Here is a 14,797-nt window from a genome sequence, read left to right as displayed (position 1 = left end):
TTATGTTGTTATTGTAGATCAGCCTTAGTCCATGGGGGTCTGATAGGTTGCATGGGACAATTTCAATATTTTTGTATATGTTGAGGCCTGTTTTGTGACCAATTATATGGTCAATTTTGGAGAAGGTACCATGAGGTGCTGAGAAGAAGGTATATCGTTTTATTTTAGGATAAAATGTTCTGTAGATATCTGTTAAGTCCATTTGTTTCATAACTTCTGTTAGTTTCACTGTGTCCCTGTTTAGTTTCTGTTTCCATGATCTGTCCATTGGTGAAAGTGGTGGGTTGAAGTCTTCCACTATTATTGTGTGAGGGACAATGTGTGCTTTGAGCTCTACTAAAGTTTCTTTAATGAATATGCCTGCCCTTGTATTTGGAGCATAGATATTCAGAATTTAGAGTTCCTCTTGGAGGATTTTACCTTTGATGAGTATAAAGTTCCCCTTCTTGTCTTTTTGATGACTTTGGGTTGAAAGTCGATTTTATTCGATATTAGAATAGGCTACTCCAGCTTGTTTCTTCAGACCATTTGCTTGGAAAATTGTTTTCCAGCCTTTCATTCTGAGGTAGTGTCTATCTTTTTCTCTGAGACGAGTTTCCTGTAAGCAGCAAAATGTGTGGTCCTGTTGTTTAGCCAGTCTGTTAGTCTATGTCATTTTATTGGGGAGTTGAGCCCATTGATATTAAGAGATATTAAGGAACAGTAATTGTTGTTTCCTATTATTTTTGTTTCTAAAGTTGGCATTCAATTCTTGTGGCTGTCTTCTTTTAGCTTTGTTGAGGAATTACCTTCTTGCTTTTTCTAGGACGTGGTTTCTGTCCTTGTACTGGTTTTTGTTTGTTTGTTTGTTTGTTTGTTTGTTTGTTTGTTATTATCCTTTGAAGGCTGGATTCGTGGAAAAATAATGTGTGTATTTGGTTCTGTCGTGGAATACTTTCATTTCTCCATCAATGGCAATTGAGAGTTTGGCCGGGTATAGTAGCCTGGGCTGGCATTGTCTTCTTTTAGTGTCTGTATAACATCTGTCCAGGCTCTTCCTACTTTCATAGTCTCTGGTGAAAAATCTGGTTTAATTCTGATAGGTCTGCCTTTATATGTTACTTGACCTTTTTCTTTTACTGCTTTTAATATTCTATCTTTATTTAGTGCATTTGTTGTTCTGATTATTATGTGTTGGGAGGAATTTCTTTTCTGGTCCGGTCTATTTGGAGTTCTGTAGGCTTCTTGTATGTTCATGGGCATGTCATTCTTTAGGTTTGGGACGTTTTCTTCTATAATTTTGTTGAAGATATTTGTTAGCCCTTTAAGTTGAAAATCTTCATTCTCATCAACTCCTATTATCCGTAGGTTTGGTCTTCTCATTGTGTCCTGGATTTCCTGGATGTTTTGAGTTAGGATCTTTTTGGATTTTCCATTTTCTTTGATTGTTGTGCCGATGTTCTCTATGGAATCTTCTGCACCTGAGATTCTCTCTTCAATTTCTTGTATTCTGTTGCTGATGCTCGCATCTATGGTTCCAGATTTCTTTCCTAGGGTTTCTATCTCTAGCGTTGCCTCACTTTGGGTTTTCTTTATTGTGTCTACTCCCCTTTTTAGGTCTTGGATGGTTTTATTCAATTCCATCACCTGTTTGGTTGTGTTTTCCTGCAATTCTTTAAGGTATTTTTGTGCTTCCTCTTTAATGTCTTCTATCTGTTTAGCAGTGTCCTCCTGTATTTCTTTAAGTGAGTTATTAAAGTCCTTCTTGATGTCCTCTACCATCATCATGAGATATGCTTTTAAATCCGGGTCTAGCTTTTCGGGTGTGTTGAGGTACCCTGGACTGGGCGAAGTGGGCATGCTGGGTTCTGATGATCGTGAGTGGTCTTGGTTTCTATTAGTAAGAGTCTTACGTTTACCTTTTGCTATCTGGTAATCTCTGGAGTTAGTTGTTATAGTTGTCTCTGTTTAGAGATTGTTCCATGGGTGATTATGTTAGCCTCTATCAGCAGTTCTGGGAGACTAGATCTCTCCTCTGAGTTTCAGTGGTCAGAGCACTCTCTGTAGGCAAGCTCTCCTCTTACAAGGAAGGTGCACAGATATCTGTCTTAAGATGAAGGCCCAAAACAGGACATTTCCCAGATGTGTTGTTTTGTCCTGTCACAGAAGCTGTTAGCTTCTGTACTGCACACTCTCACCTGTGCAGACTACTTTCGGCAGAGTCTAAACTTTGAATTTAAACTTTATTTAGAACAATGTCTGGCTTGGTCTCCAACAAGGCTCTTTTAGCTAAAAGGAAGAGAGGGAGATCTGAAGTCCCAGGTTTCCCTCTTCATGGTTTGCAAAACAAAAGAAGTGCCACACAAGCCCAAAGATTATCCCTTTTTTGAAGAATCCTTACAGACCAGTTTTCCTGGGTTCGTTCATGCTGCATGTTGTTTACAATGATTCCAACCCTGAGTTCCCAATTTTAAGCTAACTTTCTGTTACAAGCAACAGGCTGCCTGCCCCTTTAAGAGCTCCATTTGCAATCGACTCTCAGCAGGGCTTTTCCAGCTGTACTTGACTCCCAGCCATAGTGCAGTGTAACTTATCAGTTTCTGCTGTTCAAATTGAGACTGCTTTTTAAACAAGTTAAACTAAATCCAAGGATGGACAGCCAGCAGATAAAGTTTTAACCATTTATATTTTTCAACATGAAACACAGAACAATAATCATTCAAACAACAAAACAAAAGCAAACATAAATAGACAGACATATGGGTCATTTGGTGCACCAAAAACAGACAATAGATAGGCAGGGAATAGAACTTGATGTCTCAAAGGGACCCAGATATCCTAACCAGAGCTAAGAATATCTCCATAGGAGCCAGAGAGGAAGCAGGACGTCTCCTGTTTTCCTTCTGTCCCTAGAAGAGCTCTGAAATAGCTTATTTTCATTTTGTTTCCATTTTGCTAAAAGATACCAAACAGGGGATAACTGTTTTTCTGAAAATTATTTTCTCTCTCTCTCTCATGTTCAGACTCTAATTCTTTAACTCCTTCTTCTGGGAATTCTGCCAGAGAAGGGAAAGGAGGCACAGTAACAGCTTCTGATATTTACTCCTCAACAAGAAAACACAGTTGCAGGGACCACATCGAGACCCTCATTAGCTAGTTTATCATTTAAATCTCTACTTACGTTTCACCATTTTTTTACAATGTATCTCTGCTTCATCTATAGTAAACCATGGACATACCTGGTCTATGAAATTAAAAAAGTTTATCAAATCTTTCTTTTTAACTCTAACTCCTCTTTCCCTGGTTGCTATCTTTAAGCCTTTAATGAAGGCTGCCTCTTTAGATAGCTTATATCCCATTTCCTGAAGTGGAGATGAATCAACTCACACAAGGACTTCTTACGCCCAGGAGCAGCGGAAGCACTCCTTCACTACTTCTAATGTCTTGGGGTCACGACGAACTTCTCTGGAACCTCCACTGGAAGGAAATACGATCCGAACCTCGCCCTCGCGTTGGGTGCCACTTATCCCGTCCTGCGGGATTCAGTTATTTGTGGGTGCAAGGGGGACCACAAACCTGGAAGAAAATGGGAGGAAGGGGAAGAAAAGCCGAAGACCAAGCAAAGTTGTCAAGGTCTTCATTTATTATGCTGAGGTGCCTTGTTTTAAAGCATACATCGCGGGAATAAGGAGGGGTTGAGGGGGAATTTTACAAAGAACAAAGAAGCGAGCATCTGCTGACATGAGGACCGAAGTCAAGCTCTAGGCAGCAGGCACTCTGTATCTTATCTCCGGAACATAGATCCTCCTTGACAGCCTTGGGGTGTTAGGCCGGGCTCAGGCGTAACTCATGCCCTTGGATGGCATGGGAGTTCAGGAAGAGATAGGAAAGAGGGGACTATAATTCAGCTTTTACAGCCTCAGGTGCCAGGAAGGGAATAAGGAGGAGGGATAACCAGCTCCTAGCACGAGGCCATTTGGCCTGTCAGGGAGATTGTGAAGAGCTCGCTTTCTCACGGGATGGTCTCTGACAATCATCCTTATTGGACTTAAACATATTTCTTCTACTTGTAGTTTCAGGTCTTTCAGCATAAAGGAATGTTGTGGTTTCCTAAAAGCTTTTCTGCATCTATTGAGATTATCCCTTTATTTCTTCTTTGGTTTATTTACATGACATAGTACATGAAGGGTCACTATTGATGCTGAGGTCCTGTTCCCCAATTGGTTCTTGATCTATCAGTAAAGAAAGCCATGGGCTAATTACTGGGCAGAAGGTATAGGTGGGACTTCCAGGGGCAAGCAGAAAGACTCACAGGAAGAAAGACAGAATTCATGATGCATCTGATGAATAAAAGTTGACCAGACATCTGAGATCTCATAATGGAGTGGCCACATAAACAGCTCCTGTAGGTGGATGGTCAGGAGCATTTAGCAGGGGCTAGATGCAACTGAGCCACTAAAGTTTAAGGCAGATAGGAGAGGCAGAGATAAGCAATTAATAAGAAGAGGATTCAAGGGAAGTCAGGTGGGGTCTAGTAGTGCAGCCGATCCTGGAGCAAAGATGGGTAGAGCAATGTTACATGCAACAAGTATGTTCATTGGATTACATATGTTAAACCATCCTTGTCTATCTACAACAAGGTCAGCTTGACCACGGTGAGTGATTTTTTTTTTGTTGTGATCTTGAGTTTAGTTTACAAGCATTTTGTTGAGAAAATTTTGTATCTGTAATTGCTAGAGAAATTGACCTATATTTTTGTTTATGTATATTATAGGAATAAGAGATTATAAGAACATTCTTTGTTTTACATTCAAGACTCTTTGAGCTCTCTGGAGCCCCTAGGAAATTTGTGATTAGTTAGCCAATTATTGCAAAGAAGAAAGCTGAGCACTTTGTGAGTCTTATTCTGGATCTACATATCAGTGGGAAATACATTATCATTTTAACAATATTTCTGATCAATGAACATACAACACCTTTCCATTTATTTATATTACCATTAATTTCTTTCAGCAATGTATTTCACATTTTGATAAAATGTTTCTCTCTGTCTCCCTTTCTGTCTCTCTGTCTCTCTATGTGTGTATGTGTATCTTAATATGTTGTATGTGGTTTGTGACTCTGTGTGTGTGTGTGTGTGTGTGTGTGTGTGTGTAAACTTTGGTTGGCTATCACCCGCAATTACACTCTACTTAATATTTTCAGACAAGGTTCACATTGACCATACAGTGCATAGATTTGGCTATACCAGCTGACCAACCCACTCCCAGGATCCATCTTCTCTGCACCCAACACCCATAGTATAGGGCATTCAGGTATGGAACTCTGTCTCATATTTCACTTGCATGCTAAGGGTCTGCTCCTCATGCTGTACAACACCCACTTTACTGACTTGCCCACAACACAACCCCCCAAATTATACTTTTTTTAGTTATATTTTTCATTAGTATTTTGTTCTTTTTGATGCTCTATAAAATTAAAATGTCTATAATATATATTCAAGTCTACCTAAGTGGAAGTACTTTTAGTTTCTTTTCTTGTTGTTGAAAATAGATTCTTCTCTCATGCAATACATCCTGAACACAGTTTCCCTTCCCTCTGTTCCTCTCATCTCCCACCTACTTTCTCTCTTCCCCAGATCTACCCCCCTCCCCCCGTTTCCCTTCAGAAAGGAGCAGGCCTCCAAGAGACTACAGCCAAACACAATAAAACTAGATACAATATGACAAGGAAAATACCCTAATACTGAGCCTGAACAGGGCAATTCAACACAGTAAAACAGTTCCAAGAGGAATAAAAAGGCTGAGTGATATATCCACAATTTGAGCCATTGGTTACTTAAGGAGCATATTCTATTAAAAGAAAGATGAAATTTCAAGACCTGTAAGTCATATAAAGTACTCAGAAATTGCTGGTTGTTTGTGAGCCTAGAGGTTTCCTGGGGCTGAGAAAAAAGAAAAACAAACCCGGGTATTCCCTGTAGTTAAAACATTCCTGGAAACAGCTTAACCTTAAGGATAAAGAGGAATGTGAGGACATTCCTCACAGGGCTATCTGAACTGAGTCAACAACTCACAGAACTCTGACACCCTTCACGTACATGTAATTTTTATGCTGATGTTTGAATAAGCCAATAGTGTGTCGCTATGCTGAATTCCCCTAAGCCCCTTACCCCATAAAAACCCCTAGCTTTTGAGCCTCGTGGCCGACATCTGTTATCTCCTGTGTGAGATGCATGTCAGCCCAGAGCTCTGTCATTAAAATACCTCATGTAATTACATCAAGGCGTTCTGTTCTGTTAGTGATTCTTGGGTGCATAATGAATCGAGAGTTGAGTGGGGGTTTCCCCACTAGGTTCTCACTATGAACTTTACACATGAGTTTTCCAATTTTATTTTTATTTCTAATTCCAGTATAACATAAAATGTAGCTCATATATTTATGCTTTTAACCTTTCTTTTTATTTTTATTTTTTATTGGTCATTTTATTTATTTATATTTCAAATGTTATCCCCCTTCCCAGTTTCCCTTCCAAAATCCCCTATCCCTATTGCCTCCCCACTGCTTCAACCCATCTACCCACTCCAAACTCACTGCCCTAGAACTTCTGGGGAAATCATCATCCCTGACCTCAAACTCTACTAAAGAGCAATAGTAATAAAAACTGCATGGTATTTGTACAGAGACAGACAGGTAAATCAATGGAAGAAAATTGAAGACCCAGAATTAAACCCACACACCTATGGTCATCTGATCTTTGACAAAGAAGACAAAATCATCCGGTGGGAAAAAAAAGACAGGATATTCAACAAATGGTGCTGGCTCAAGTGTTGGTTGGAATGTAGAAGAATGCAAATTAATCCATTCTTATCTCCTTGTACAAAGCTCAAGTCCAAGTGGATTAAGGACTTCCAGATAAAACCAGATACACTGAATCTAATAGAAGAGAAAGTGGGAAAGAACCTTGAACATATTGGCACAGGAGACAATTTCCTGAACAGAATACTAATGGCCCAGGGTCTAAGATCAACTATAAACAAACGGGATCTCATAAAATTGAAAAGCTTCTGTAAGGCAAAGGGCAATGTCAATAGGACAAAACAACAACCAGCAGATTAGGAAAAGATCTTTATAATCCTACACCCAATAGAGGACTAATATCCAAAATATACAAGGAACTCAAAAAGTTCGAACCCAGAGAACCAAATAACCCTATTAACAATGGGGTACAGAGTCAAACAAAGAATTCTCAACTGAGGAAACTGGAATGAGGCTGAGAAACACCTGAAGAGATGTTCAACACCCTTAGTCATCAGGAAAAGGCAAATCAAAATGACCCTGAGATTCAAATTCAAAGCCAAAAATTTCCATTTATAGCTTCTAGCCCCCCACCCCACAGTGGGTAGGTAGTTTTGAAAAACTCAACTTTTTGAATTTAACACATATCCATTAATTGGTGTGGTTCTAAATTCTACCTTGCCACTGGGATGTGGTAATACTACTTGGGCAACTGAAACTTGGAAATGTTAGACTGCATTTACTCTACGCAGTTGGAAACAAAACCTAAGATGTGGGAGGCAGACCTAGAATTCCCTGACTCCTAGGCATCCACTCTCCACTGGAAACTGCTCACGGGAGTTGAGAATGAAGGGTCAGGTGTCCATGGGCCATTGATAAGGAGCCTGGGATGAAAGGGGCTCCCAAATTCTTGGACATCCAGTCACTGCTGGGTCCCAAGAAGTTGGGAATGGAGTTAGGTCCACTGACTGAGAAACCTGGGCGAAGAGGAGGGAACTCCAGCTTAGATCCTCAGTGATGCTGGTCCTGTTCCCCTGGTGGTTCATGATCTGTCAGTAAAGAAAGCCATGGGCCCATTGCTGAGAAAAATGGAAAGGTGGGAATTCTGAAGGGCATCTGGATCATTTCCAGATTCTGAATATTATAAATAAGGCTGCTATGAACATAGTGGAGTATGTGTTCTTATTACATGTTGGAGCACCTTTTGAGTATATGCCAAAGAGTGGTATAGCTGGGTCTTCAGGTACAACTATTTCCAATTTTATGAGGAACTGCCAGGCTGATTTCCAGAGTGGTTGTACCAGCTTGCAATCTCATCAGCAATGGAAGAGTGTTCCTCTTTCTCTACATCCTTGCCAGCATCTGCTGTCCCCTGAATGTTTTATCTTAGCCATTCTGAATGGTGTGAGGTAGAATCTCAGGGTTGTTTTGATTTGCATTTCCCTGATGATTAAGGATGTTACCTTTTTGTCTCATTGACAGTATCTTTTGCCTTAAAGAAGCTTTGTAATTTTATGAGGTCCCATCTTTATCTTACAGTATAAGCCATTGCTGTTCTGTTCAGGAATTTTTTCCCTATGTCCATATGTTCAAGGTTCTTCCCCACTTTCTTCTCTATAACTTTCAATGTATCTGGTTTTATGTGGGGGTCCTTGATCCACTTGGACTTGAGCTTGTACAAGGAGATAAGAATGGATCGATTTGCATTTTTCTACATGCTAACTACCAGTTGAGCCAGCACCATTTGTAGAAAATGCTGTCTTTTTTTCCACTGGATGGTTTTAGCTCCTTTGTCAAGGATCAAATGACCATAGGTATGTGTGTTCATTTCTGGGTCTTCAATTCTATTCCACTGATCTACCTGCCAGTCATTGTACCAATACCATGAAGTTTTCATCATGATTGCTCTGTAGTACAGCTTGAGGTCAGGGATGGTGTTTCTACAAGAACTTCTTTAATTGTTGAGAATTGTTTTCAATATCCTTGTTTTGGTTTTTTGTTTGTTTGTTCCAGGTGAATTTTCAAATTGCTCTTTCTAAATCTATGAAGAATTGAGTTGGAATTTTTTGATAGGGATTGAATTGAATCTATAGATTGCTTTCAGCAAGATGACCATATTTACTATAGTAATCCTGCCAATCCATGAGCATGGGAGATCTATCTTCTAAGATCTTCTTCGCTTTCTTTTTTGAGAGTGCTTATCATACACACTTTTGACTTCCTTAGTTACAGTCACACCAAGGTATTTTATATTATTTGTGACTATTGTGAAGGGTGTTGTTTCCCTAATTTCTGTCACAGCCTGTTTATCCTTTGTGTAGAGGAAGGCCAATTATTTATTTGAGTTAAGGTTTTACCAGCTAATTCTCAGGTAGAATTTTTGGGGTCACTTAAGCATACTATCATATCATCTGCAAATAGTGATATTTTGACTTCTTTCCAAGTTGTATCCCTTTGATCTCCTTTTGTTGTCTAATTGCTCTTGCTAAGACTTCAAGTACTATATTGAATAGGGAGGGAAAAAGTGGACTTTCTGCATCTTTTTATTAGCACACTACATACATGATATTTCTCCCTAGAGTCAAAGTCCTGAGTTGTAGAAACATCACATCATCTTTGGAGGTCATTAATACAAGGATCTAGATGCACAAGGGAACTCCCCACAAGTATGACTGCACACACATGACCTACATAGGACAAATCAGAAAAAAATCCCTTGACTGAGAAGGGGAAATTGACAGAATGTCCCACTCCTAAACAAGAAGATACTTGTAATTGATACGTTCTAGGAAGCAAAAGTGACCATTTTTTTCCAGTGAAGCACACTCATATATACTGCTTAAAATTTTATGCACACAATTATGAAATGAACTATAAAAATCAACTCAGTTAGTTACAAGTATGAAAGATTTCTTCAAACAAACATGATGTAATTTGCTTTAACACCATTGACTCACAAGATACTGTTAAGTACATTCAAGTGGTTTGTGTGGTTTAAGGGTTAATCTCTCAAGAGATTTCTCTGCAGTACAGGGAAATTCCTTTAGGATTTCTTGAGACATTATAACTGTGCTGTGTGGTGGACAAATCTAAGGCTGATGTTAGATCATCTTTACTTTTCACTTCTGAACTTCAACAAGATACTTATATATTCACAAACTCTGAGATCGCCACCATGAAGCAACTCCTTCACTAAAAACTTGGTAAGCTCAAGGAAAAGAGGTATCAACATTTTTACTGAGGGATTTTTTTATACAAAAAACAAATTAATTTTACTGAAATTCTATAATTTTTATCGTCTTAGATTTAAACTCCTCCATAATATTCATAGCTCTTCTCATAAGTGAATTGCATCTGAAAGCATAATGAGGCAAAGATTTTCTGGCAAGATATGTTTGTATAGGAAAGATTACAAGTATTCTGTAATAACACAGACCTAAACATTAAACCTTATTTTTGCTTTACCAAACTATAGGAATTGCAATTAGTAATTACAACAATGAAATTTCTGCTGACTACCTCTGGTTGCTTTCATTATGGAAAGACAAACCCATTTTGACCATCAAATTAGTATGACTAGTCAATATATTCTACTGCAATATGAATCACATGAAATGGACCTTTAATGCAAAAAAAAATAGTTTCCTAAATTTTTCTAGAATTTATATTTCTCCATCCAAGTATTAAAAACTGATGTTTACTGGAAAGTTGGCTTTATTAGCTTATGTGCTGAAAAAAATCATATAACATTTTGAGGAACAAGGAAGATATAGAGAAGAAATACCTATTGCTTAAGCTGTTGGCCTTGCATCTTTCCTTATAGACTCTCCTTAAAGCAATGATCATGCGTACAAAGCAGAGTTCTCTCAAGATTGTAATTAGGATTCAGGAACAAGGGCACTGAACCCAGGCAATGGATCTAGGGTAGAATTAACTCTTATTTTCTCACTGCCTTGTATATTTCCTTTCATAGAAGCATGTAACAACTAATACCCATTGTTTGGGATTTCATTAGAAAATTTTCAGATACATTTACAAAACAAAGAAGTAAAAATTGTGCAGCAAATTCAGGTGAAGTTTGCTACACAGTTTTGATAAATCCTAATACAGCAAATTAGACAAGTATGGCCTGAAAATCTGAATTAAACTTTTACTGAGTAGTGTTGCTACTAAAATGTTCCTTATCAGAGAGACAGACAGAGAGAGAGAGAGAGAGAGAGAGAGAGACAGAGACAGAGACAGAGACAGAGACAGAGAGACAGAGAGACAGAGAGAAATAGATATCTGGGGGGGAAATCTCAATGAGAATAAAGTCAGAAGCATGATTGTTATTTAGAGGAAACAAGAATGATAACCTAGGAACATTTCATTCTTCATTCTAAGGTAATTTAATTGAAGGTGAATTGCTATACAGGCCTTAGTTTTTTGTAATCTTTCACCATCTCTACTATATATTAATTTAACATGAATTTTTTTTACTAATGCCTCTTTAATTACTTACTTCTGAGACAAAGTCTCATGCATTCCAGGCTAGACTTCAGTCACTCAGAGGCAGATGGTAATCTTGACATTCTGGTCTCTGTGACTGTACCTTATGAGTGCTATATAGTCAAGCATAGACCACCATGCCTTCCTTCCTTCTGAGGCTCTGGGGATGGAATCTACGGTTTCATGTAGAATAAGCACTCATTCTACCAATTGAGCTATATCTCATCATTCTATGATCCTTTTCTAGAATTTTTCTCCTCTAAAACAACAAATAAAAATGTCATCTTCATATTGCATGATAATTGATTGAAGTGTATATTAAGAAACCCAAAAATAAATTAACACTAGAACTATTTCAGGCCAATAAAATAAATTTGGGTACATTAAATCTATATGATATCTTTATATACATGTAAAACAATATTCCTTATACACTTTAAGTACACCCCAAGATTATTTAAAAGATCCTGGGAATTTCAACGATGTTGACTCTATAGGGATAAAAAGAATCCCAAAGTACAGAAAACATTACAGAGGCAGTGGGTGGTGTTTACAGAATAAATTATTCTACTACACAAAATTATCATTATCACTTTATTATTATTTATTAAATGTGTAAATGGTCAGATCACAGTTTCCATCTGACATCCTGATCCCTTGTCAACAGAGGAGCTGAAGATGACTGAGGACAACTACTCCTTGACAACAGAGTTCATCCTCATAGGATTCTCAGACCACCCAGACTTAAAGATACTTCTATTCCTGGTGTTATCTACCATCTATCTGGTCACCATGGTGGGGAATCTTGGGCTGGTGGCCTTGATCTACATGGAGCCTCGTCTCCACACACCCATGTACATCTTTCTGGGCAACCTGGCTCTCATGGATTCCTGTTGCTCCTGTGCCATCACTCCTAAGATGCTAGAGAACTTTTTTTCTGTGAACAGAAGGATTTCTCTCTATGAATGCATGGCACAGTTCTATTTTCTCTGTCTTGCTGAAACTGCAGACTGCTTCCTTCTGGCAGCCATGGCCTATGACCGCTATGTGGCCATATGCAACCCTCTGCAGTACCACACCATGATGTCCAAGAAGCTCTGCCTTCAAATGACCACAGGAGCCTACATAGCAGGAAACCTGCATTCCATGATTCACATAGGGTTCTTGTTCAGGTTAATTTTCTGCAGGTCTCATGTGATCAAGCACTTCTTTTGTGATGTCCTCCCCCTATACAGACTCTCATGTGTTGACCCTTATATCAATGAACTGATGATACTCATCTTTTCTGGTTCAGTTCAAACCTTTTCCATTATTATAGTCTTGATTTCTTATTTCTGCATCCTTTTTACTATATTCACAATGAAGTCCAGAGAGGGAAGAAGCAAAGCCTTATCTACTTGTGCATCCCACTTTCTGTCTGTGTCAATATTCTATGGGTCTCTTCTCTACACATATATTCGACCAAGTTCTATCAACGAAGGAAATGAAGACATACCTGTTGCTATTTTTTATACTCTGGTAATTCCTTTATTAAACCCCTTTATTTATAGTCTGAGAAATAAGGAAGTAATTAATGCAATTAAAAGAACCATGAACAAAGGATGATTTTATAATATTGTGAAACAAGTCTCTTGTCCCTTGGACAATTTATTTCCACTAGATATTATAATTGTCTAAAACCACCTGTACGAAGAAAGTTGAAAATAATAAAGGAAAAATGTTAACTATTAAGGTGTTTGAATCAAGTTATTTTGAATAGAAGTATGCTGGTATAACATACTTCTTACATTTGGGAACTGGAACCAATTTGAACTGATAAGACTATTCATGAACATGACAGCTTTCGACACATCAAAAAATTAAAGGATAAAATTTAGTGTATATATAAAATAATCTTCACCTCAATACTGACAAATTTCTTGTTTCCAAAATATGCCAGTACGACTCTCAGGAAGATTTCAAGTTCCCAAATATAAGTCCTTTATTTCAACCATGCCATTGTTGGGCAACAATCATACCATTTGAAATTGATGTTTGTTTCATGATACTTTAGCTCTTTAAGATACTATAAATATGAACATTCATTCACACACAGTATATGATCTCTTATTAAGAGGATTTCACATTTGGCATATATAATCTCATCCTATGAAAGTGACTATTTGTATTCTAAGGGCTTGTTAACATGCAGTTTAAAATGGTGCTATTTCTGGTGAAATTCCTAAAGACATTATTTTTCAGGCAATTATTTGGTCAGCAATACATCATTTATCACAGTGTGATAAAGCCAATCAACAGTCAGACCATGGGAGAGAGGTTTGGAACATAGGGTAATAGTAGATCCTCTGGATCAAACTGAATTAAAAGTATCAAATATGGAGTCTTCCTAGAAACAGGGCAAGATAGTTGTATCTCTCAAGATATTGATCTGATAATTGATCTAATGGGAACTAATTGGAATGAGAAAACATGTTCAAGAATTCATATACTGGGAAATGGGAATGGAACTTGAGAACAGTCAATGAAAGGAGATAAGTACTCACACATAAACAATATGTTATAGAAAAGTGAATCAAACATTGCCATTGTAGGATAATAAAATGAAGTCCCTTGCCTATTTCTATCTAAGCCTGCCAATATTTCCACACACTTGCAGAACAGTGCCCTGCATATTTATGCATTCGGTAGTCCAGAGTGCTTTCAGTTTCTTAACTAATATGGAACAGGAGTACTATTTTTGCTTTTGAATTCTTTTTATTTTTTAACTTTAAACTCTTATGGCAACTACTGACAGAGCTAACCACATAAACAAAAGCTTATGTGGATGTGCATCACCATGAAGATTGAGGAGCTTTGAATTAGATCCATAGTTTATATTATTTTTCTTTTGTTTTTCAGATTAAAATATAGTCACGTTTTCTCCTCCCATTTCTCCATTCAAATCCTCCCATATACCCTCCTTGCACTCTTTTGAATTCATGACACCTTTTTTTTCATTAATTTTTGTTATTCCCTAATATAACTCACTTGATCTGTATAATGTTACTTGTATGTGTGCTTTCAGGGCTGACCATTGGTATTGGTTGACATTGCTGTGTTCTTCTTAATCAGAACAATATCCACTGCTTTTCCCTCCAATTCTTAATATGTCCAGAATGTTTGTTTTACATTTCTGTGTCACATACCCCTAAACTGTTGCAATGCAAATAAATCCCATATACCTGTTGAAGAGTATTGTGATGAGAAAGGTGAATGGCAGCCCATGAAAAAAATTCACCCTTTTCACCATGGGAGAGTAGGAATACTTTACTTGTTATACCATAGCGGGCAACTAGCTGGGAGGTGTCAGAAGAATCCTAACAGCATAAAAGAAGTCTTGAGACTGGATGGTATCTCCAGTTAAAGAAGCATTTGTATGGTTAGGGTGGGCCACATTGCCTGGTGTTTTCTTCATGGAATTCTCTCCTAGAAATGATGTCAGCTCAAATGGGTCAGAATTCAGTCCTAAGAGGATGACATAATCTCTTATGGA

At 37.9% G+C, this 14,797-nt stretch overlaps 1 protein-coding gene across 1 annotated transcript; it reads left to right on the top strand.

Moving 5' to 3' along the window:
- The first annotated feature begins 9,889 nt into the window (after positions 1–9,889).
- On the top strand, positions 9,890–12,870 carry Olfr175 (olfactory receptor 175). Its single transcript, NM_147002.2, has 2 exons — positions 9,890–9,980; positions 11,933–12,870. Exon 2 carries the CDS (start codon positions 11,944–11,946, stop codon positions 12,868–12,870), a length of 927 nt encoding a protein of 308 aa, NP_667213.2. The 5' UTR covers positions 9,890–9,980; positions 11,933–11,943.
- The last annotated feature ends 1,927 nt before the right edge of the window (positions 12,871–14,797 follow it).

This window comes from Mus musculus, chromosome 16 (assembly GCF_000001635.26).
Source record: "Mus musculus strain C57BL/6J chromosome 16, GRCm38.p6 C57BL/6J".
NCBI lineage: Eukaryota > Metazoa > Chordata > Mammalia > Rodentia > Muridae > Mus > Mus musculus.
This window is presented reverse-complemented; position numbering and strand designations above follow the sequence as displayed.